Source organism: Trachurus trachurus (genome assembly GCF_905171665.1).
Source record: "Trachurus trachurus genome assembly, chromosome: 22".
Classification (NCBI taxonomy): Eukaryota; Metazoa; Chordata; class Actinopteri; order Carangiformes; family Carangidae; genus Trachurus; species Trachurus trachurus.
Window position 1 is genome coordinate 14,724,457 of NC_139907.1, and position 24,358 is coordinate 14,748,814.

Below are 24,358 nucleotides of genomic sequence, written 5' to 3' on the forward strand. Positions count from 1 at the left end.
GACCCACGATTAATTTAAACTTTTTGGCCCACGCTACGTCTTCACCACCAGCCTGCTCTCGTTTCTGGACAGCGTTCAGGTTTATGGAAAGAAAAAGCAGCCAAGGTCAATAATAAAGTAGCGCAAATTGTGTTTTGGTGGCATCTTTGATTTGTTGCTACAGTACCATCACTTCCTAGTTGCAGACAAGATAAGATCATAATCCGAGTTGATTGCTCCGACTTCGTCTAGACCCATTTCATTGACAGCAATGACCACATCATCTTTCAACCTTGTCACACTTGTGTCACACACTCAACTCATGTGACAGCTTTCCCAACTCTTTTCCTGGCAAAGATGTTAGTGTATATTTGTGTCCAACATGGAACGTGATGATGATAAATGGTTTATTTTTTGTGTTTTTTCAGTCTTCACAGTCATTGAGAACGGGACAGAGCATTACCATCAGTCAGAGGGAAAAACAGATGATTTGCAAGTAAGAAACTTATCAATCAATTGTTGTTTCACAATATATGTGCTGCATAGATCTAATGCTGATGACTGAATGTGCACATTTGTTAGATGCCTGAGGAGTACAACAGCAATATATTGTCATTTACTCTCAAACTAAAACTAAATGCAGAGGAAATCAATTGATGATGCTCAACTGTGTTGGATTTGCAGATAAATTATTTTCATTTCTACAATATGCAGCTTTACAAGCCACTTGACTGTAAGGCATTCATTCTGTCAAAAGACTGTGTTTGACAAAACTCTAATCTCAGTGAATTTCAACTGCCAAAAAACCTTTTATCTATGAGCTGTCTTTTCTTAAGAGCAAAGCAACCATCTAGTTTTTCTTTTATCAACAGCCCTGAAGAGTCAGTTATGTAAACAGTTGTTGACAAGGTTGTGAAATTCTTTAATCCAGCATAAAATCGTGTGATCCTTCAAGTTAGGGTAAAACACAAACATAATCCTAATGTGAGGTAAAGACTTTTCACCTGAATACAGAAGAGAATCTGCCACCACTATTCTAAATACAGTATAAAGGCTTTTAGTGAATGATAAACTACTGATTACATAAGGATGAAAAGAGGAATTACAAACTTCAACTGTATTTTCTGCAATTTCACATGTCGGCAACTGCATTCGTGTTGCTGCAGAGTGTTGTTGTTATAATCCATATTATTGATGTATTCTGAAACTCTCTGAGGTCTGATTTTGTTCACTGACCAACTTCTGAACCCTGCGTGGTTACTCTGAGAACTGCTACCCAGCCAGTCCTGTCTGCGTCCATTAAGCATGCTGCACTTGGCCCCTCGCCTCTATCATTGCTGCTGAATTTCCCAGGACTTTTGAGGGAAAACTTCTCTTCCTGCTGTAACAAATCATACCCAGGCTGACATGACCACTGGCCTGCACTGATACGGAGAAGCCTTGGCCTTGATGTTTGGGTCTGCAGCTCTGGGATCCGTGCTGCTGTGACTTTTATTCTCTACGGTGCAGATAAAAATGCTGATGGTGCAAAAATTCATGCCAGAGATGGTAAAGGGTTAAATGTCTGTATATCTATATCTTATCACCCCGTGCATCTTTTTCGGCCTCCATGCTGGGATGTGTGGAGATATATCAATGTTCTTTGTACATATTTTCAAAGAGGAGCCATCTGTCATGTTTACTTTTATAGTTGAACATGTTTATCTCCATTGTCAACAGTGGAAAAAGAACCACAGATACTTGGACAAACAAAAATGAACAAATAACCATACAAGGCTCACACACGTGCACGTACACACATGCACACTTCTTCCCTCTTGCAATACAATCTAGCAGTCCAGCCATCCATTTCAGGGAAGAGACTTGAAATGCATTGTGTAGCGTTATCAGGCTGGACCGAGCACAGCTGGCAGCGGGCTGTTTGTCTGTCATTGGACGGGTCCATTAGCTCAGGCTGGCGGACAGACAGATGGAGACTCGGCAGGGTAATGAGCAGAGAAAAACGCTTGAAAACTGCTTCTTCACCAGAGAAGGGGCCTCCAATTTGAGATGAGAGGCTCACACGCTCAAATGGGAACACACACAGTCACACACACACACGGGATCGCCATCTGTTCACAGTTTCCAGGTTTTGTGTTAAACTCCGAGATCAATTGACAGTGAAGTAGTCTGGTTCAGTCTGGTTGCTGAGATTGCTTTTTGCTTGAGCCCTCTATTTGGAAAGTGTGATCTTGCAAAGGTGGGGCTATTTTTGTTTGTTCACCTAAAGCAACTCCTGTTATATTTCAAACATCTATTGGTTGTTCTGCTGCCACGAGCAAAAGCTCTTGTCACTGAACCATATTAAATGGAATGAAAATATTGGAAAATAGCACTGTCAGCCCTCACTGAACCAAGATTTGTGTTGGAGTTTGTGTTATTCTACACAAATTAAAGGTCTTTTTATCACAGATTTTCACAGTGTACAAAAAACACACAAACAGTATACTGTATTCAGTCTAATCCCAGGTGTGTTAATCTAAATTTTGACACCAAATGTTTCATTTTTACTGCAAGTGAATACTTTACTAGTCTAATAATCGGTATTGGTATCGACCCTGAAAAAACCACATGGGTCGATTCCTATTGCAATTATGTTCACATCAACATTTAAGGCAATATTATGTTAATAGCAGTGTTTACAAGTTGTTTTACAACCCCCAAGTGGACACAAAAGTAAATAACTGTGGGGCTAAAAGAATCCACATTGCTTTCTTTTTTTTATGTTTCCACTGCTGCATTGAAAACTCAGTTTCAAACAGGCTAGTATCTTGACAGTCCACTTGGTCCCCTGTTCCCTGTATGATGGTAAATCTTTGTATTTGGGGTCGTTGGTTGGACAAAACAAAACATTTAAAGACATTCTTGACTCTGGAAGACTGGGATGGAAATTTTTTCTGACGTAAATAGACAGAAAAATGAAATGACTGATATATTTTCTTTATCTAACGTACCTAATCTCTGCAGACTAGTGACTTGGATAAGGTTCCAGAGGAAGTGGTGGCTCACAGCAGCAGGCAGGAGCTGTCAAGAAAACACAGCGATGATGGTGAGTATTTGATATGGTACACTGTGTGCATCTGGATCAAAGCCATGTAGTTGCAGTGGGAACAAATACTATTGCTATTGCTCTTCCCACAAATGAGTCTGAGAAGGTTGCAACATCAAATTCTGCTCTTATGAACCATCAAATAAGGTTTGTCACTATTTTCCACTGAGTCGAATTTGTTCTCTTTGCTCTGTTTGACCCTGCTTTAGAGTAACCCGTAGAAAAGACTCACAGAAACGTGTGGATCCATGTTTTTCTTTTCTCTCTTTTCTTTTTTTCTTTTTTTATCTTGCATTGGGTGTAGCTCTTGATATAATTGTGCTAGGGGTTTTCTGCTGCACAATAGCCTCTGTAGTGAAGGGCAAGGCACTGACCCTTTACAATTCAATGTATTATTCACTCTGAGCAGTGGAGACAAGGAGAGTAGTGGAGGGGACTACGGTAGTCTCAGAAAGTGCTATCAGAAAGTGCTAGAACGCTGCTGAAATACAGTATTTGCTGCAGAACAACCTGACCCACGATTAATTTAAACTTTTTGGCCCACGCTACGTCTTCACCACCAGCCTGCTCTCGTTTCTGGACAGCGTTCAGGTTTATGGAAAGAAAAAGCAGCCAAGGTCAATAATAAAGTAGCGCAAATTGTGTTTTGGTGGCATCTTTGATTTGTTGCTACAGTACCATCACTTCCTAGTTGCAGACAAGATAAGATCATAATCCGAGTTGATTGCTCCGACTTCGTCTAGACCCATTTCATTGACAGCAATGACCACATCATCTTTCAACCTTGTCACACTTGTGTCACACACTCAACTCATGTGACAGCTTTCCCAACTCTTTTCCTGGCAAAGATGTTAGTGTATATTTGTGTCCAACATGGAACGTGATGATGATAAATGGTTTATTTTTTGTGTTTTTTCAGTCTTCACAGTCATTGAGAACGGGACAGAGCATTACCATCAGTCAGAGGGAAAAACAGATGATTTGCAAGTAAGAAACTTATCAATCAATTGTTGTTTCACAATATATGTGCTGCATAGATCTAATGCTGATGACTGAATGTGCACATTTGTTAGATGCCTGAGGAGTACAACAGCAATATATTGTCATTTACTCTCAAACTAAAACTAAATGCAGAGGAAATCAATTGATGATGCTCAACTGTGTTGGATTTGCAGATAAATTATTTTCATTTCTACAATATGCAGCTTTACAAGCCACTTGACTGTAAGGCATTCATTCTGTCAAAAGACTGTGTTTGACAAAACTCTAATCTCAGTGAATTTCAACTGCCAAAAAACCTTTTATCTATGAGCTGTCTTTTCTTAAGAGCAAAGCAACCATCTAGTTTTTCTTTTATCAACAGCCCTGAAGAGTCAGTTATGTAAACAGTTGTTGACAAGGTTGTGAAATTCTTTAATCCAGCATAAAATCGTGTGATCCTTCAAGTTAGGGTAAAACACAAACATAATCCTAATGTGAGGTAAAGACTTTTCACCTGAATACAGAAGAGAATCTGCCACCACTATTCTAAATACAGTATAAAGGCTTTTAGTGAATGATAAACTACTGATTACATAAGGATGAAAAGAGGAATTACAAACTTCAACTGTATTTTCTGCAATTTCACATGTCGGCAACTGCATTCGTGTTGCTGCAGAGTGTTGTTGTTATAATCCATATTATTGATGTATTCTGAAACTCTCTGAGGTCTGATTTTGTTCACTGACCAACTTCTGAACCCTGCGTGGTTACTCTGAGAACTGCTACCCAGCCAGTCCTGTCTGCGTCCATTAAGCATGCTGCACTTGGCCCCTCGCCTCTATCATTGCTGCTGAATTTCCCAGGACTTTTGAGGGAAAACTTCTCTTCCTGCTGTAACAAATCATACCCAGGCTGACATGACCACTGGCCTGCACTGATACGGAGAAGCCTTGGCCTTGATGTTTGGGTCTGCAGCTCTGGGATCCGTGCTGCTGTGACTTTTATTCTCTACGGTGCAGATAAAAATGCTGATGGTGCAAAAATTCATGCCAGAGATGGTAAAGGGTTAAATGTCTGTATATCTATATCTTATCACCCCGTGCATCTTTTTCGGCCTCCATGCTGGGATGTGTGGAGATATATCAATGTTCTTTGTACATATTTTCAAAGAGGAGCCATCTGTCATGTTTACTTTTATAGTTGAACATGTTTATCTCCATTGTCAACAGTGGAAAAAGAACCACAGATACTTGGACAAACAAAAATGAACAAATAACCATACAAGGCTCACACACGTGCACGTACACACATGCACACTTCTTCCCTCTTGCAATACAATCTAGCAGTCCAGCCATCCATTTCAGGGAAGAGACTTGAAATGCATTGTGTAGCGTTATCAGGCTGGACCGAGCACAGCTGGCAGCGGGCTGTTTGTCTGTCATTGGACGGGTCCATTAGCTCAGGCTGGCGGACAGACAGATGGAGACTCGGCAGGGTAATGAGCAGAGAAAAACGCTTGAAAACTGCTTCTTCACCAGAGAAGGGGCCTCCAATTTGAGATGAGAGGCTCACACGCTCAAATGGGAACACACACAGTCACACACACACACGGGATCGCCATCTGTTCACAGTTTCCAGGTTTTGTGTTAAACTCCGAGATCAATTGACAGTGAAGTAGTCTGGTTCAGTCTGGTTGCTGAGATTGCTTTTTGCTTGAGCCCTCTATTTGGAAAGTGTGATCTTGCAAAGGTGGGGCTATTTTTGTTTGTTCACCTAAAGCAACTCCTGTTATATTTCAAACATCTATTGGTTGTTCTGCTGCCACGAGCAAAAGCTCTTGTCACTGAACCATATTAAATGGAATGAAAATATTGGAAAATAGCACTGTCAGCCCTCACTGAACCAAGATTTGTGTTGGAGTTTGTGTTATTCTACACAAATTAAAGGTCTTTTTATCACAGATTTTCACAGTGTACAAAAAACACACAAACAGTATACTGTATTCAGTCTAATCCCAGGTGTGTTAATCTAAATTTTGACACCAAATGTTTCATTTTTACTGCAAGTGAATACTTTACTAGTCTAATAATCGGTATTGGTATCGACCCTGAAAAAACCACATGGGTCGATTCCTATTGCAATTATGTTCACATCAACATTTAAGGCAATATTATGTTAATAGCAGTGTTTACAAGTTGTTTTACAACCCCCAAGTGGACACAAAAGTAAATAACTGTGGGGCTAAAAGAATCCACATTGCTTTCTTTTTTTTATGTTTCCACTGCTGCATTGAAAACTCAGTTTCAAACAGGCTAGTATCTTGACAGTCCTGTCAGACACTTTTCCAGCATCAGTGCGCTCTCAAGGCCAGAGACAAGCTTTTAGTTAGCTGTAATGGATTGCCACAGCTTGATGTTGTTGTTTTCACCCAAAGGCCACAGAGGCTTTTTGCCTTGTGGCCACAGTTAACGCAACTCATCCATCAGCCACTTTGCCAGTCCAAGTGGGTGACATCGCGGGAGGCACAGAAGACCAAAAGCACTTTTACTCATTGCAATAAAGTGGCACAAAGAAGTTAAATACCACTATTGTCTTGCAGAAATAGCCACAACTGTGGCACCATGCATGAACAGGACACATTCTCATATAGATGGATTTTGGAGGAGGCAGGATTACTGTAAAACTGGAGGTACTGGTGGCGAAACAGGAAAATGCACCCACCAGTTTTCTAAGCAGGTGTGAAGAGCGCCAGAATGGCAGCATACGGATCTCCTTGCTAATTGTGCTAACACCTCTTCAAGAACTTCCTCTCCACCCACAACCCTGTGCAGTTTTAACTTCCCGAGTGTTCCTGAAAACCAGATCCCGCCTCATGTTGACGCTGGATTTACAGGAACAGATTGCAGAACAAGTGAAGCAGCTCCTCGGTCTATCAGTATACTGTAAACAAGAGCTTCTCTTGCTTATGTTGGGTATTTTAAGATTCAACTGTGAGAAAAGGGAGATGCAGAAAAGGTGTTTGTGGTTGTCGTTTTGAAAATCAAATCATCTGTGTGCTCCTGTGTCTCTGTTTTTGTTGTCTAGTTGGAGCAGAGCCAGCTACAGAAAGACATCCTCAAGCTCAACACCTATGTGGCCTTGTTCAATTTCACTGCCCAAGAGGGCCATGACCTGGAGATGAGGTCAGTATATACACACATGTACACACACGAGTCAATTTGATAAAGAAACCCTGCTGCACCACCCACTGTCATGACTCAATATAGCACCTGCCCTGGCCATGCAAATGAAACATGTTGCTGGCATCAAATAAAAAATGTGCATACCATTTTTAATAAACAATTTAATTCAACTTCAATTCAATTTAAATGTTAAGCCACCTGACTATTGAATGGATTGCATGGATATGGGACATGGAGTGTATTCTCTTTAATCTCTATCTATTCCTTATTGACTCTAAATTGTATTATATTGATCAGTTTCACATGCATGCCATGCAGGCGCAGCAGCAATGAGAACAACTAAGCCTCGGTTTCAGTATCCTCTACCTTTTTTAATGTATGTCTATGTATTAAATGCATAGTGTACATATGGTGTTTTCATTTATCTTCTGTTGATGAGCTGTCTTCACCTATTCTTTCATGCCGGAAAATCAAGTCTCTTTATTAGTGGTTCCTGCCTCATCTGTTTCATAATCAGTGCGTTCGGAGTGGCACAGGTGAAGATAAACAAGAATAGATTTACAAAAGGAACTAATTAGTGTCCTCTTTTTAGTCATGGTCTTCAAAGATTTATTTCTCTGGAGTGGCCTCATTATAAATATCAGTCAATCATGTCTTCTTGAATTTATCCTGAGACTGAAGGAGAGTCCATTTATAGCTCCAATGGAGCCGTAATGAAATTGGCGATTTGAAAACCGTGTGAAAACTATTTGTGCCAGGGAGTGGTTTGATCTGATGAACCGACATTGAATCTGGAGGTTTATAGTCAGTTTCAGATCATTGTTGTTCTACCCACAACTTTCCAGTTTGGTTTCACACTTATCGCTCTTTTAGTGTTGTTTTCACTCACAGCGACAGGAAACCGTTTTCAGTATTAAAGCTACAGTACCAAATGATATTGCCTGCACAGTTGGACCTTAGCTGGGACACAGAACTACAAGAGACTATAGGACATACAGTATATCAGAAGTGAAACATTGCATCATGAGAATTGCAGCAAAAAAGCTGTGTTTTCTCTTCTGTGTTTATGTGTGTAGGAAATATGGATTCGGATACAGATCACTGATTGGGCTGTGGTCAGAACTGCAACCTGATATAATTCAACTCATAGACGTACTATAGCATGTTGACAAACTCTAATTCTCAATTACAAAATTATAGTATGGACAATTATGATTCAAAATCAACACAACTCTATGCAGTCAAACATGTCTTATTTTCTCTGGTAATGTGAAACTCAGGCTGCAGATTGTTTCTCTACCTTACGTATGATTGATAGAGCTAGGGCCCTCAAGAATGAAAGAATCCATCATGAACAGTCCTTCAGCCTAAGTACCCATTTGTTCTTGGTTCTCACAGAAACCCTCAGAGGATTTAAGGCTATAAGAGCGCACTTGTTCTTCATTTCCTCTATACACAAACACATGCACACACACACACTTTCCTCTCTCTCTTTGGTCAGAAAAAACTCAGCTTCACTTAAAATTCATTGGCTTCCTCCTCTAGGAACCCTGTCCACCTGCTCTACAGCACCAAAGCTCACCTAGCTTTGTTTCACTTTCTTTCTTCTCTTATGAAAGCTCACATCAATGCGTTTCTTCCCAGAGCCTTGCCTTAGGCAGTACTCAGTACATCAAATATTAACACGTAAAACATAAAGAGAATCAAATCCTGAATGAAAGAGTTCAAATTGATCAGTTTGTGTTTATTTTCATGATTACTGTCAGACATGTGGTGAATATGATGACGTTGAGGGATGCATCATAGTTATAGATGAGACTGAGAACATCCTGCAGAACACCTAAAGATTTTATTTCTTTCATCTCTTACTCGACTTGATTTGAATGCACAGTATTTCAAGGAAATGCTCATCTGCTTTGTTTTCTGTCCTTCTAATCGAATCAACATGGATCTTGTTTACATAACCCTCAGTAAACAAATAAGATTTTACAGCCGTGCCGTTTCTCACCTTCAGTAAACAGTGTTTTCTGAGTCATGATCATTATTACAAAGCAAAGGACAGCCAGTGTTGTAAGTGAACCACAGGAGGAAGAAAAGGGAAATTACGTAAAGCAACATTTGGCCTGACTGTGCTGGGACTTCTGCCGACTGAAGCCGTCGGCTTTAAGCATATGCTAGTAATTATGACACATGTGGCAATGGGGTTCTGTGATTCATGCATTTCCTGGATAAATAAGAGATTAAGGTGTATTACATCTCCTTTAATCAGACAGACGATGACAAACAATTGTCTTTTGTTTGAACATGCTTCTTTATATAAGAGGGCCTCTAAGGTGAAATCACAATTTATAGTTTACTTTAATTGCTGCAACTAGTTAATTAACATTAACTCTCTGAACAGTTTTATAATCTTTCCATCTAACTCATTATGGAGGTGACAGCCATAGCCAGAGGCATTAAGTCTTCATGTTGTCTGACTGTCCATCCCGTCTCATTAACACTAATACCGCAGTACATTTAAGCAAATGTCTTCAGATCTGGTACAAACATTCACTGGGGCTAAATTACAAAGTGATTATTGATGTTTCAAAAGGTCAAAGTCACATAGACCTCTCAAAAAACTGTTTTAGCCTTAGCAAACATAATATCTCAGTACTACATTGAGGGAATTTTTGATAACATTGACTCAACAGGGGGTCAGCAGACTTCCCCAATAGGTCCAGCTACTAATATATGAGAAAAAACCTTTGGCTTGGGCGTCCATCTCCCCATTTCCTGTCTCTCTACAGCTGTCCTATCAATTAAAAAAACAAGCCCCACAAAAAATATCAAAAAAAAAAACTTTTGGCTGAATATGACTTTGTTTTGCTTTTTCATTGCAGAGCAGGGGACAGGATCTTATTGGCTGATGACTCTAATGAAGACTGGTGGAAGGTAGGTACAAAACCTTAGAAGTGACATGGTTCATCTCACCTGTCAAGATGCTAGCTTGAGCGGAAGATAGAGATGGAGTTAAGATAAAGTTTGCAGGTTTGTTGTTGTCCAGTTTGCTTTCCACAAAGCCGCAGAAACGCCTCATTAAGAAATGGATTGATAAATTACTGGATGTGCAGCTGTACATTACGAGAGCAAGGAAGGCAGGCTGCCTTAGGACATAAATGCATGACAGATAAATTAGGGAGACAAAAGGGCCAAAACGTGACTGTAACAGAGGCAGCCTGCTGCCACCAGACCATGGAGAAAACTCATCACGCATTTTAATGCTGTTGTTGCTCCCTACAGCCTGTAGATAAACAGAGGCAGCTGGCCTGTATGGTCTTTGAACAATGAATACCTAAACAAGTCAAGAGGCATTCATTAGCACCTGGTGTAAGACCTGCATATAAAGTATATGAACCATATGCAAATAGGTACACTCTTATTCTTTGTTTTGGTATCAGGGCCATATAAACTAAATAAGACTTTATACAGGTATAATGAACTGTAGCCAATAGAATCTCTGCTGTTTTTCCCCCCAAGGCTTTTATCTAATCACTTGTGAAAACACTGGGTCTGTAATCCCCTTATGTCCTTTGCAGCTCTTCCATGCTTCAGCTCTTTTAATGTTTGATGAATTCATTTTTTTTTTCCAGGGGGTAATTGAGGACAGGATCGGTTTCTTCCCAGCAGCCTTTGCACATCAGGTGCGAGTGGGGGAGCAAGTGTTCAGGTGTAACCGGACGTTCATCGGCTGTAAAGAACAAGGCCAGATCACCCTGAAAGAGGGACAGGTACTGAAAATTATAACGATGAAGATTGTGACTGAATTACACTTTTCTTCATTTTTCAAGATGACACTAGATGGCGTTAAAAAGACCTGGTCACCCAGCTAAAAAGGCTGGTGTAAAGATATTGCAGTAGAGATATGATTGCTGTTTGGACTAAATGCTTGCCCCTGAAACCACAAAGTCAAAACACATGAAAAATTAATTGAGAACAAACATTAGCAGGGTTGATCCAGTGAATATCATCATCATCATCATCATCATCATCATGTACTGGATGGAGGTACTGTAACTGTTAGCGGGGATGATAAAATTGCCACATTACACCTTACAGTCATTACAGTCCCATTATCCAGCAGCCATTATATTAACCTCCTGCAGCTCCCACGACACCGCTCACCCCCAGCGACTCTGCCCTCTCATACACTGACTCAAAAACTTGACACGAGTTGTCAGACATAAGAGAGTTACCATTAATTTCGCATTTTTGGCATAATGGCTGTACTTAGACTCCCTTTTTCCCACAATACTTTCCAGGGCATGTTGGGACTCAGAGGAGACTTAAAGTAAGCAACCCCCAGTGGAGATGAAACCACCGAACACAAGACGGGTCTGTGACCTGCTGCCTTTCTTTTCCACTCATAAGCCCAGGGGAAGATGTAGAGTTCTTAGAACAAGCATGGCCTATTATGAGGGTCAGAGTGAAATTAGGAAAACATATTTATTGCTGAAAACACACCCGATTCCCTCCTCTTGAAAGTCAATTTTGCACAATTATTGGCCGAGTCTCATCACAGCTACAGCGGCATTATCATCATTACCACTTTTTGGTGTAATAATAATCATACATGAAGCCACAAAGCATACTCATGCTAGACAATGCACACCATTTTGTGCAATGCAATCATTCTACACAATTTATTTACTTAGTAACTTTTATTGTACCTAACATACAGGTAATGACAGTTACAGGTGACTAATTTTAAGTCATTATTGCTAGAAATAAAGCAACTGGAGACTAAGGCATTGAAAGTTAAGTAGAGTTTTTGCACTTCTCTTTGGAACAACTAGGCTACAGTGTGAGTCTCACGGTAGAGCACCAGCGAGGCCTTCATGACTCACACATGAAAGCATTTCAGATAATTACCTGGACATCATGGAGACCATTTAGTATTTCTTAAAGTGGTAAAAGGGTTTTGAAATCAACTTTTAAAATAGCTGTAATGTGTGGTCTCTTTCTGGTCAGGCAGCAGTTTTGAATCAGTTGTTGCAAGCCAGAGCCTGGGGCCTTTTTTACAAGAAATCTCAAGAAGTTCCAGAGGGTGTCACGGCAGCCGAGTGGTGCATACCATGTAACCACAATGTTTCCAGTTCTAAAGCAGTCACAGACTTTTTTGTCACAGTCCAGAAAAGGTCTTCCCATCTAAACCACAGTTTAATGGACTTTTCTGTCTTCGGATTCTCACCACAATGTTGGGAACACACTGTTATCTTATAGATTATTGTATACTGAATTAACTGTTTTGTTTTTTTTCTCAACTAGAATTATGGCCTAAATCCAAACCATGAAATACAGATCTATACCAGAAATACATCCACAAAAATAATGAGTCCTACATCATCTTACAGTAAATATATTAACAGCACAGATCTTTCTCTAGGACTGTTGTTTGCCCTCTTACCAACACACAAAAAACTATGCTATTAGGCTACATAGATATCAAAATACTTGGTTGTTTGACTTTATCAATGTACTTTCTGTTGATGTTTTTTGTTACTCTTCATTATTCATCTCTTCTGCTCCTAGATCTGTGTGAGCAACGAGGGTGAGCGCAGTGGCTTTATCAGAGTGGCGAGTGGAAAGAAGAGAGGCTTTGTGCCCTGTGACGTCCTGGAAATCATCTGAGAGAAACACTCAGGGAATCGAAGAGGGCAAGAGAGAAGGAAGCTGGGATCAGCCGCCTGGAGGCCAGAGGAGGAGGAAACTGAACCGACGAAAAAGGCTACGAGGTACCAGGGAGGGAGATTTCTCTCAGAAAAGAAAACTGGAGTTTGAACTTCAAAATGATGCTGGTTTTGTCACTGAGGACTCCACTTTGTCGCAGGTCAGAGTCTCGGTACCTTCGTCACTCCCTCAGCGCAAGGAGAGAGGTGCTGAGATGACTGTTTTGTTGTTTGCAAGATGACAGGAGATCACTGTAGCACTGGATTTGATTTAATTTATATAGCCAATGTGTGTGTGTGTTTCTCCCCTTAGTTTTCTTCTGCTCTGAGAGTGGGTTGGCTGTTCATACCTGAGAAAAAAGACACAAACACTTACTACAGTTATTCTTTTTCAAGGTTTCAGTACATACAATGGCATTGCTCCTACAGATTTTTCTTTCTCATGCTTCACATGACGCTCCAAGTCAAATTCCAGCTTTTCATACACAGTAGTCTACACTATGCTCTGAAATGGACGACATAAATCCAAGAAAAGTTCATAAGAAGATGAATTAGTAAGAAAGTAAGATTGTTTTGTCTTTTTTGAAGCCTTAAATTCCCCAAACATGTCTAAAAAACTGTCTGAATAACCCTCAGCATTCAGATGTTTCCCTTGTAACAGGTAGCAAAGCACATCAGGTGCGACAAAGAGATGTGGAGGAGTAATTTCAAAAGACTTAAGTTATTCTCGCTGGTCTTACAAAAATACCGCTCTCCCACTACCCATCTTGATAATAACTGATCTGAAATCTGTTCCAGTGAAGACAAGACATTTTATTTACCAACTTTAACATTTAGCATTTTTCTCAAGGTGCAGAATCTTCAGGCTTTTCATTTTAATAACTGATTGTATTGTCTCTATTTTGGGTTGTTTTCATTAAAGGTTCAATCTTCATCATCACTATAAAACAGAGGAGAATGCATAGCAACAGCTTTGGTATTATCATGAGAGAGGCTGTTTTGATCGTCCAAGCTCATGTGATCTGAAAGGATTGACTTGTGAACGCACAATGATCGCTGTAAGACGTTTAAAATTGTGAGCAAATGATGCATTTCCAGTTAGTGTGTTAACTTTGAATGTGATCAGTATCTTGTGGTTTTCCTCTCTCTCAGTACAGACCTTTCTGAACAGGCCTTCCGCTTCAGATGCTAATGAAGTGCATTTCTGGCAAGATGTTGCATCATAGTAGATATAGTATATCTCTTAAAGGCTGTTCTGCACTGAAACGTGGCTTTACTGAATGTCCAAGAATGCTATATTGTATATAATGTACGTACAAGATTAAAGTTCCTTCTTTATCACAATATCTAAACATGCTTTATGATGATTTTTGCAGTGTGTCACTTTTTCTTTTCTGCAGCAGACTTTTAGATCCCACATTTCACAATTTACCAATTTTTACATCAGTCTCAGTGATTTATACATTTCTGGTTCCATTTCCTCTTGTGCTCAGCAATTAGTGATCAATAATAAGCTCATCATTTGCTCAAGTGGGCCTCCAAAATTTATGCATCACACAATTATGCATATTGTAATGTGATTTTGCCGGAAAACAACTGGGGTGTGACTCAGCCATTCTGTGTGAAAAGAAGTAAATCCATCTTCACAGTATGAAGGCGTCAGAGGCTGAACATGGGAGATGAATAAACTGAGGATTTTGCAATCATGGACTTTTTATAGACCATAACACTTAATATAGGCCTATGTTATAATGTAAAATTTGACACATTTAAAACAAATTTGAGATATCAGGGAATGTATTCCACAAAAGTTTTAACAATTCAAGTTGGGTGAGATTCTTGTGTGTAGTGTCCCTGATTCAAGACTCAACCAGACTGCCTCCAAATTGTCAAACTTTCAGCAGAATAAGATGAAGCATATTGTACTGTAACTAATGTAACTTTTAATCTGAATGTAAATACACAAAGCTAAAAATAGTTAGGAACTTAGCCTTGCACCAAAGTCAAACTCATAATGAAAACCTTAAATGACTTATACTCTTTTTTTATTCCATACATTCTTCTTCCTTGTCTAAATGTGGCACCTACATCCTACCCACAATGCAAACTGACACTCAACTTCATGAAAAAGTTTAGTTTGGATATCCTCTTTTTCCACAGCTAAGCAAACATCATCTGATAATAAACAATGTGTAAAAGAAAGAGAAAAAAAGTACATTCACTTCCTTGTGTGTCTGTAATGGCTCACAACAGGCCGTCACTACAGGATGCCAGCAGGTCTCAGACTTGACTCAAACGCCCCCTGTTGGTATTCTGGTGTAACACCAGGCCAGTTCAATGGCCTCTAAACTAGGAAAGATCAAATTATGTGAGGACAGACTCATCTGCAACTTGACTCATCTTGCGCGCACGCACACACACACACACACACACACACACACACACACACACACACACACACACACACACACACACACACACACACACACACACACACACACACACACACACACACACACACTCTTCACTGCATGTGTAAAAGACGTGTCAAAATTTGTGGTTTGTGCAAAACTCGTGGTGAAGACTTCTCAAGAAGCCCCCACATGTTTGCTTATAGAAGACATGGTCAAGAGGTCAGGGTCACTTTATTAATACCCTTAGCAGGTAGATATTGGTTTATATATTTTTGGACTACATACGTTTTCTTGTTTTAAAAAAAAAAAACTATGGTTACACTGACCCACAGATTCACAATGTGTCCAGAATAAGCAATATCACACTATACCTGACCTTTACCGTGTAAGAGATCATTGTTTCTATGGTCAATGGGTCAAATGACGGTGTGGTTTGTAATGAGTTGCTATTGCCAAACTCCAGGAAAATAATCAGTCAACTCTACGCTTCTCCTCCTCTCTGTGGTTTTAGTGACTTTCAGCTCAGCATTATCCAGCCCACAGATGTACCGTTTTAAATTCATGCATACCGCTTGCGGTAATTTCAGCACTTTCCACTGAGCTCTACCTATTCATGCAGGCAACTGAGAGGGCACAGTGGAACTTGTAGCAACGCCATGAGCCAGATATTTACATCAGGTGTTGATGGAGGCATCAGTTGAGATAAAAAAGGGGCGTGAGTGGACTTCTGTTCAGCAGGTGGCGGGAAACAAAAATCCTCATGAACATAAACGTTGCTCTGTGCCTGTTGTAGGCATTGGTTGGGGTTCATTTACTATCCAATTCATTTTGAGTGGTTACAGGTTTAAACCGTTAAAGTCGACATTAAGGAAAACTTGGCTGGTATAACAAGTGACACAGCGCACGTAGTGAAACTGAAATATGTCAAAATGCTGATCAGACACAACTGTATCATCATCTCCTATTTTTACCACTGCATTTTTCTTTGACATGGCTTTACATTTTATGTGAAACAGTGAGAGGAAATCCTGAAAAAAAAGTTGCTGACTGAACTTGTGAAAACCAATAAAGAATCTGCAAAAAAAAAATGCAACAGAGAATTTGCACAAGTTGTGATTCTGCTGCACAGCAACGGTCATAAATACCACAGTATCTGATGTCTCAAACCACATACGAGAAACAAAGAAAAAAGAAGACGACGGATAGTGGGTTTATTTCCCTTAAGTTCCTTTATGTCTGATTATAAACATTTTTTTTTGAAAGATTTGAAGAAGTTGATTTCCCATCCCAGTGTAAACAAGAAAGACCATTACCCAGAGGGGGTGGGTTACTATGACACAGATAAACAGTTGGACTGTTTCATTTGTAGGAAACAACAGTGTTTTTATTCTTTTTTTAATCCCCTCCATTTTTTCAGGGTCCCCAAAAGCGATGACAGATGACAGATAAAATAATATGTTTATTCATTTTATGTGTTTCAAGGTTGTGAGTGATATTGATGTAGAAAAAAACAACAACACCAACATTCAACCTCACCACAACACAACTAGAAATAATGACCATTCAAATTAGCAGGGAGGTGTGAAGATGTTCTTTGGTGAAAATGTTCTAAAAAAAAACCCAAACCACTCAGTTGTGTGACTTTCCCATAGCTGTGGCCCCTAACTTCTGTCAAGAATAAAAGGGGGTGATCATCAGCACTGGTACACTTATTCACACACAGAGACCAGAGATCACAACTGCCTGTTAGCGATGGAAAAGTCTGCAGTCCTCATTCTGTGCATCGTGGCGACATGTTCAGGTGTTTTCCTTTCCTCTCTTTCCCTCGTAGAACTGTGTCTTTGTTATACAAAGTGTATATCAACATTTTTTGTACCTTCACAGTCTGGACAGTCAGTGGGAGAAACTTTGAAGTTACCATTGATGATCATGATCAGGAGCAGGAGGCGGTGGAGGTGGAGGTGGATATCTCCGTGCAGGCTGGCAAGGTAACATGTTACAACATACAGAATGTAGGTTGAATTTGAAAGATCTGTGTTCATCTTAAAATGTCATATACAGTAACAAAATGTTCAAAACATATTCCTTAGTGCTGTATGTCTGTAAGAAATGTAAGAAACAAAAACAGTTATCCACACATTATTATATATTTGGTTGTTAGACTCTTAGTACTTGCCCTAATTCCTATAGTATTGTAGGTACATGCAGGGGGTTATATCTTGGATGGATATCTAATGAGAAAGAATTTTCATATTCATATGTATTCATAACATTAGTGTTTTTTGTGTATAATATTGGATATTTCCATGTCTTTGTGCTCCTTTGATGAAAAATTTGAAGTTTATATGAATATGGCATTCCTCTGGTACCAAAAAGGCGCTCCAACCGGACACTGCGATATACTGTAGTTACAGGCCAGAGAACAACATCTTCAACATTCCTTATGATTACCCTTACAATTATTATTATACAATCTTTACAGATTCCAGGTGCATGCTGGGTATGTACGTGGGTTTTAAACAAGGCGAGGAAAACCATTTCATCAAATGCCAGTGTGGAGGTAAAGTGTCTAAAGAGCCACAGTTTGATCTAAAGCATCTTGGAAGAAGCACTAATTCAAGTTTTGCTCTTACAGTACATGAAATCAAAGTTGATTGCCATCTGCAATGAAATCGGCCTCTTAAAAAGTGTCTGCCGCAAACTTATCCGCAAAAACATGGGAATATTGATCGAGGAGCTCACAACCACCGATAATGTGAAGACGATCTGTGTGAACATCAAAGCCTGCAAGTGAGTTACCAGCCAACCACAGACTACACAATAATACCCAACATCAATAATGATAGCCACACTTGTAACAAGTTACACATTTAACCATCACAATTACTCCAATGCTGTTTAATTAAGGTGAAATATGTCATAGTTAAGCTAGAAAATCCTGCACAGTTCCTCTTAACTGATAGTGGCCACACTCAGTGCATTTGCTTGGTAATATCCTTTCACTCTACCTTTCCCTGCAATGTAAAATTTTCATTTGTTCTTAATTACAACTGTGCTCTCTTTAGGCCAAAGGAGCTGTCTCACCTGATCTTTTACCCAAGAGAGGAAGATTCACCGATTGAAATGATTGGATATGTTCCCTGATGTTTGATGCATTAATGAAAGTCTAACTTCTGCATTTAATCCCTATGAAAAAAACATTACCCTTTTGTGTGCAACCACACAATGATCAAATTTTCAGCTTTGCTTTCAGTTACATTTACTTTGTGTTGCACTTTGTCTTGTAATGTGCCATGGTTTGGTTTTCAATGCAATTTATTTCAATAAACTTTTGCATTTCAATCTGTGATCTTTTCTGTACACAACAGGGTAAATAAATTAATTGAGACTGAGACTGATGGGCCACATGGACAGAAAAATAAAAACAGTTTGCACATACAGTACAAACTCTGAAGTATTCAAATAATGAACATTTAGCTTCAAGCTTATAGGCTCTCTCTCTCAGTGTGTGAATGAGTGTACCAGCTGATGACGCCCCCCTTTGACAGAAATGAGGGGCCACACAGCTACAGGAATTGCACAGCAACCTTGTTGCAAGTCACACAACTGAGTCTCAGTTGGTTTTTGCGGAGGGCCGTTTCACCGAAGAACATCTTCACACACATTGTCATTATTTCTAGTTAATATACTCAGTATGTTGTGGTGGGTGTGAGTGTTGGTGTTGTGGTGAACTACATCACTCAGCCCTGCAAATATTCTTTTATCTGTTATCTGTGTGAGGTGCTTCACTGGTTTGATGAAATTAGGAGTACATGATGTCCTATAAACAATGAAATTGACTCTAAACTAAAAAAAAAAAAATTTAATGAATTTGTAATTATATAATTATATTTTATAGTTCATTTATGTTTTTTTTTACAACAACATTTTTAGCATCATTACTGGAAGTAATGACAATTCAAGTGAGGGGGGAGGTGTGAAGATGTTCTTCAGTTGAACTGCCCTCCATAAAACCACCAGAAACTCAGCTCTGAGACTTGAAACAAGCTTGTGGTTTAAACTTCCGTCATTGTGTCGCCCCTCACTAACTTCTGTCAAGAATAAAAGGGGGTCATCATCAGCACTGGTACACTCATTCACAGAGACCAGAGATCACAACTCCCTGTTAGAGATGGAAAAGTCTGCAGTCCTCATCCTGGCAATCGTGGCAACATGTTCAGGTGTTTTGCTGTCTTCTCTTTCCCTCATAGAACTGAGTCTTTGTTATACAAAGTGTACTTTAACATGTTTTGTACCTTCACAGTCTGGACAGTCAGTGGGAGAAGCTTTGAAGTTGCCATTGATGATCTGGAGCAGGAGGAGGTGGAGATGGAGGTGGATATCTCCATGCAGGCTGGCAAGGTAACATCTTATAAAGTATATATTTTAGACATGTTTGCCTTTAATTGATAGTTCTTAGTGGAGAGGGACAGGAAATGGGGAGGCAGAGAGAGGGGGAATGGCATGCAGCAAAGGGCCACCTGAGTTGGGATTCGATACAGAGCCGGCTGCAGCAGGACTGTAGCCTCTATATACGGGGCGCCTGCTCTACCGACTGAGCTAAACGACGCCCCGGTAACATGTCTTACAGAATGTAGGTTGAATTTGAAAGATTTTTGTTCATCCTAAAATGTCATAAAATCAAAATGTTCAAGTGTCACATTCCTTAGTGCTGTACAGTATGTCTGCTGATTAAGACACCCTGGTTTTCAATCTGACAAAAAACTTGAATCCACACTATATTCATTTATTAGATTGTGTTAGTAATTATTCTTAGGCAGCATTTTAGTATTGTATAAGGGGGGTATTTTAAATTACTTGCCTCCCATGTCAGTGAGTCATGACCCTGTCATTGGTTTACCACTGTTCCTTCCTTCCGTGGACGGTGGACCACTTCTGATAGATACTGACCACTAGACCGGCATCACCCCACAAGAGCTGCAGTTTTTGAGATGCTGTGATCCAGTCCTCTAGTCATCACAACTTTTTCAAACTTGCTCAAATCCTTATGCTTGCCCATTTCCCCTGTTTCTAACACATCATCTACTTGAGGGCAAAATGTTCACTTGCTGTCTAATATATCCCACTAGGCCTGCACGATATCAGCAAAATGTCTGTGTGCGATGACACTGCTCAATATCGCGATGACAATATGACTTGTGATAAATTGGCAAATATTGCATAATAACTAGGGGTGGGGGAAAAAATCGATTCATGTAAGAATCGAGATTCTTATTCTCTAAGATTCTGAATCGATTCATAATCTTCAAAAATCGATTTTTTATTAATTTTCTTCCGTCTCAATACGCGCCCTCACAGCGCCGTACACAGCGCTGCAGCACGCCATGGCGCTAATAGACGCTCGTTAACCGCCTACAAACGTTAACTGGTCTGATTTAAATGCTCTATTGAATGTCTGTGACTAGGCTTGTGTACATCAGCAACCCGACGCTCTATTGAGGCGAGAGGACGATCGCTGTTTTTTTTTTGCCATTAAACACACGCGCGCTCCAGCTGAGCAGCCACATCCACTGCGCTCTGGATCAGCTGATCGGTGCTCAGGTGACGTTAGATCTTCACTTTTTTAAACTCATACAAAGTGCAGCCAAACACCAGGCTGAAGAGAGAGGACCAGCAGCAGCAGCTCCTCTGACAGCTCCTCTGTGGTGCTGCAGAGTCATACAGGCTGCAGGTCAGCTGGCGTGAGAGCGGAGTGCCGTCTTTTTTCTTTTTTTTTTAGCAGCGCCTTTGTTACAGGTGATATATGTCTATGTGCATGGGCATGAGAACTGATTTTGAATCGAATAGACACCCAAATATTCACATCCCTTCAGTCCAGGCTTTTGAAAAGAGAGTAGTCTATAAAATCAGCTTCATGTAGCAGTTTACTTTAAAATGGTTCAAATATATTGCTGCTGAGTAAATATGAAACATGTGATGTGCATTTTTTGGGGGGAAATATGGCTTCTGATATAATAGTCTGCAGACATCATCATCATTCAACTTTTTCACATGGTCTGGTGTTAATAAAGCAAACTAAAAATCGCAAAAATAAAATCAAGAATCGGTTGAATCGAATCGATTTTTGAATCGAATCGGTTGAATCGAAAATCGATTTTGAATCGAATCGTGACCCTCAAAATCGGAATCGAATCGAATCGTGAGCCACCCAAAGATTCACATCCCTAATAATAACGATACAGTTCTGTGTCTTTCAGAAAACGACTTGATACTCTGTAGTAGGACTACATATGCCAGGCTTATAGTGGCGATGTAACACTGCCACACAAATACACCAAAAACAGAGAAGAGTAGAAAAACTTGCACGCTGTAACTAAACTCCAAACATTGTTAAGTCGAGTCGACTAATCATGAGAAGTCGTGTCAGTACAAATATGTTGATCAATGTCGTGTGGACACGTTTCAGGCGTGGTATCCGAGGGACCTGACGGCAGTTCGCCATTACGTGATAGGTCTAGTGGTATGGTTCAGGTTACAGGTATGAGGTTCGCCTGTAAATAAAACGTACTCATTGCATTTCAGGCCTAACTTTTGCAATGTGTTTATCGTGCCTGTTGACATCGTGATGACGATTAAAATAAGATATATCGTGCAGCCCTATATCCCACCCACTTATAGGTGCCATGATGTGTTATTCAGTGTTATTCACTTCACCTGTGCCATAGGTGTACTGTCTCCAAACCTAGAACTCGACCTCCTCCAGTGGGTAGAACAAAGATTAGATATTTCATGAGATCTTGATTACCCTTATAATTATTATCATCGTAAAATATTTTTCTTTTGCAGATTCCAGGTGTATGCTGGGCATGTAAGTGGGCTTTAAACAAGGTGAAGAAAGCCATCGGACAAAATGCCACAGCAGAGGTAAAGTGTGTAAAGAGCCTGTACAGTTTGACATAAAAGCATCTCGGAAGAAGCAATAATTCAAGTTTTGCTCTTACAGAGTGTGAAATCAAAGTTGAATACAGTCTGCAATGAAATTGGCCTCTTAAAAGGTGTCTGCCGCAAACTTATCAAAAAATACATGGGAGAATTGATCGAGGAGCTCACAACCACCGATGACGTGAGGACGATCTGTGTGAACATCAAAGCCTGCAAGTGAGTTACCAGCCAACCACAGACTACCCAATAATATATTAAACATCAATAATGATCCAATGTCATATTAATATAAAACTGATAGTGGCCACACTCAGTGCATTTACTTGGTAATATCCTTTCACTCTACTTTTCCCTGCAATGTAAAATTTTCATTTCTTAATTACAACTGTGCTCTCTTTAGGCCAAAGGAGCTGTCTCACCTGATCTTTTATCCAAGAGAGGAAGATTCACCGATTGAAATGATTGAATATGTTCCCTGATGTTTGATGCATTAATGAAAGTCTAACTTCTGCATTTAATCCCTATGAAAAAAACATTACCCTTTTGTGTGCAACCACACAAAATTACAGCTTTGCTTTCAATCATTACATTTACTTTGTGTTGCACTTTGTCTTGTGCCATGATTTGGTTTTCAATGCAATTTATTTCAATAAACTTTTGCATTTCAATCTGTGATCTTTTCTGTACACAACAGGGTAAATAAATTAATAGATACTGTGAGACTGATGGGCCACATGGACAGAAAAATAAAAACAGTTTCACTATAGCACATACAAAGTCTGAAGTATTCAAAGAATGAACATTTAACTTCAAGCTTGGGTTAAAAAGAGTGACAAAAGATGTCTTAAATATGGTGGCGAAAGATGATTGGTTGAAGAAAGTGAGAAGATGAAAAGGAGGATTTCTGTGAAATTGCTCTCTGTGAAGAGTTGATTCATACGACTGACAACAAGGTCGTGGTTTAAATTTCCGTTGCTGTCATGAATAAAAAGGAGGGTCACCGACAGACACAATTACAAACAGAGACCAGAGATCACTAGTGTGTGTTAGCAATGGAAACGTCTGCTGTCCTCCTTGTGTGCATCCTGGTGACACACTCAGGTGTTTTCGGTCAGGTACAGTAATACCCTTCACAGAACTTGTTATATTATTTATATCATTGTTATATTATTGTGTGTCTGAAATGCTCAGTAAGTTATTAAAATATAAACATATGTAGGGTGGCCCTATGTGTTGTGAAATTGATTAAGTTGTTTTCTAAATTTGTAGCATGTGTATGCTCTTTGCATGTGTGTTCTTAAGTTGCAAAGCATTGAGCCTTTAGGGCCATCATGCATATGAGAAATTTAGACGTGAAGTTATTGTAAAAAGGCCAATAAGATGCGTAATTTTCACAGCGATTATTTCACAGATTATTCCACCATGTATAAAGTAAGTTAACAATTTAACATTCAAAATCACCAGTCACTTTCAGTTGCAGGTTCCAGCTGTGTGCAATGCATGCAAAGAGGCTTTAACCCATGCAAGGAAAGAAGCTGGAGAAAACGCCTCCAAAGAGGTAATTATTCATACACACATTTACTTTATTTCAGAAACAGAGACAGACACACAGATTAGGTTGTAGCGTCTAAAGATCTAAAGAGCCTGGACAATTTGATCTAGAGCATCTTGGAAGAAGCAATAATGCAAATTTTGCTGTTACAGGTCTTGGAATCAAAGCTGCATACTGCTTGCGATAATGTTGACTATAAAACCTTGTGTAAAAAATTCATTAAAAAACACCTCAATGAATTGATTGAGCGGCTGCAAACCAATGATGATGTGGAGAAGATCTGTGATGAGTCCGATGCCTGCAGGTGAGTAAATTCATCCACCTAATGAGTAATCTAAATACCGGTAAACTCCGCCCAGACCTACAGTATCGTAACATTGAGATACCACTTTAATGTCAATACCAGTAGTCTTATTGCTACTTGCTGCTACTGTATGGATTTTACTTTGTCCACCACAAATAATCATTAAGCCTTCTGTTTGTGTTTCAGAAATGGTTACTCTACTAAAACT

The 24,358-nt window shown here is 39.7% G+C and overlaps 2 protein-coding genes across 2 annotated transcripts in view; both read left to right on the top strand.

Moving 5' to 3' along the window:
* stac (SH3 and cysteine rich domain) overlaps positions 1 to 14,203 on the top strand; it is a 32,373-nt gene extending 18,170 nt beyond the window's left edge. The window contains exons 8-12 of the mRNA XM_083997564.1: positions 3,987 to 4,054; positions 7,133 to 7,230; positions 10,113 to 10,164; positions 10,863 to 11,000; positions 12,802 to 14,203. Coding sequence (XP_083853690.1) covers positions 3,987 to 4,054; positions 7,133 to 7,230; positions 10,113 to 10,164; positions 10,863 to 11,000; positions 12,802 to 12,900 — 455 coding nt within the window. The 3' untranslated portion in view covers positions 12,901 to 14,203. The remainder of the gene's footprint in view (positions 1 to 3,986; positions 4,055 to 7,132; positions 7,231 to 10,112; positions 10,165 to 10,862; positions 11,001 to 12,801) is intronic.
* Positions 14,204 to 19,497: 5,294 nt separating this feature from the next.
* Positions 19,498 to 22,935, top strand: gnly (granulysin). Its single transcript, XM_083997550.1, has 5 exons — positions 19,498 to 19,572; positions 19,656 to 19,753; positions 22,199 to 22,276; positions 22,356 to 22,510; positions 22,695 to 22,935. Exons 1-5 carry the CDS (start codon positions 19,524 to 19,526, stop codon positions 22,771 to 22,773), a joined length of 459 nt encoding a protein of 152 aa, XP_083853676.1. The 5' UTR covers positions 19,498 to 19,523; the 3' UTR covers positions 22,774 to 22,935.
* Positions 22,936 to 24,358: the final 1,423 nt, after the last annotated feature.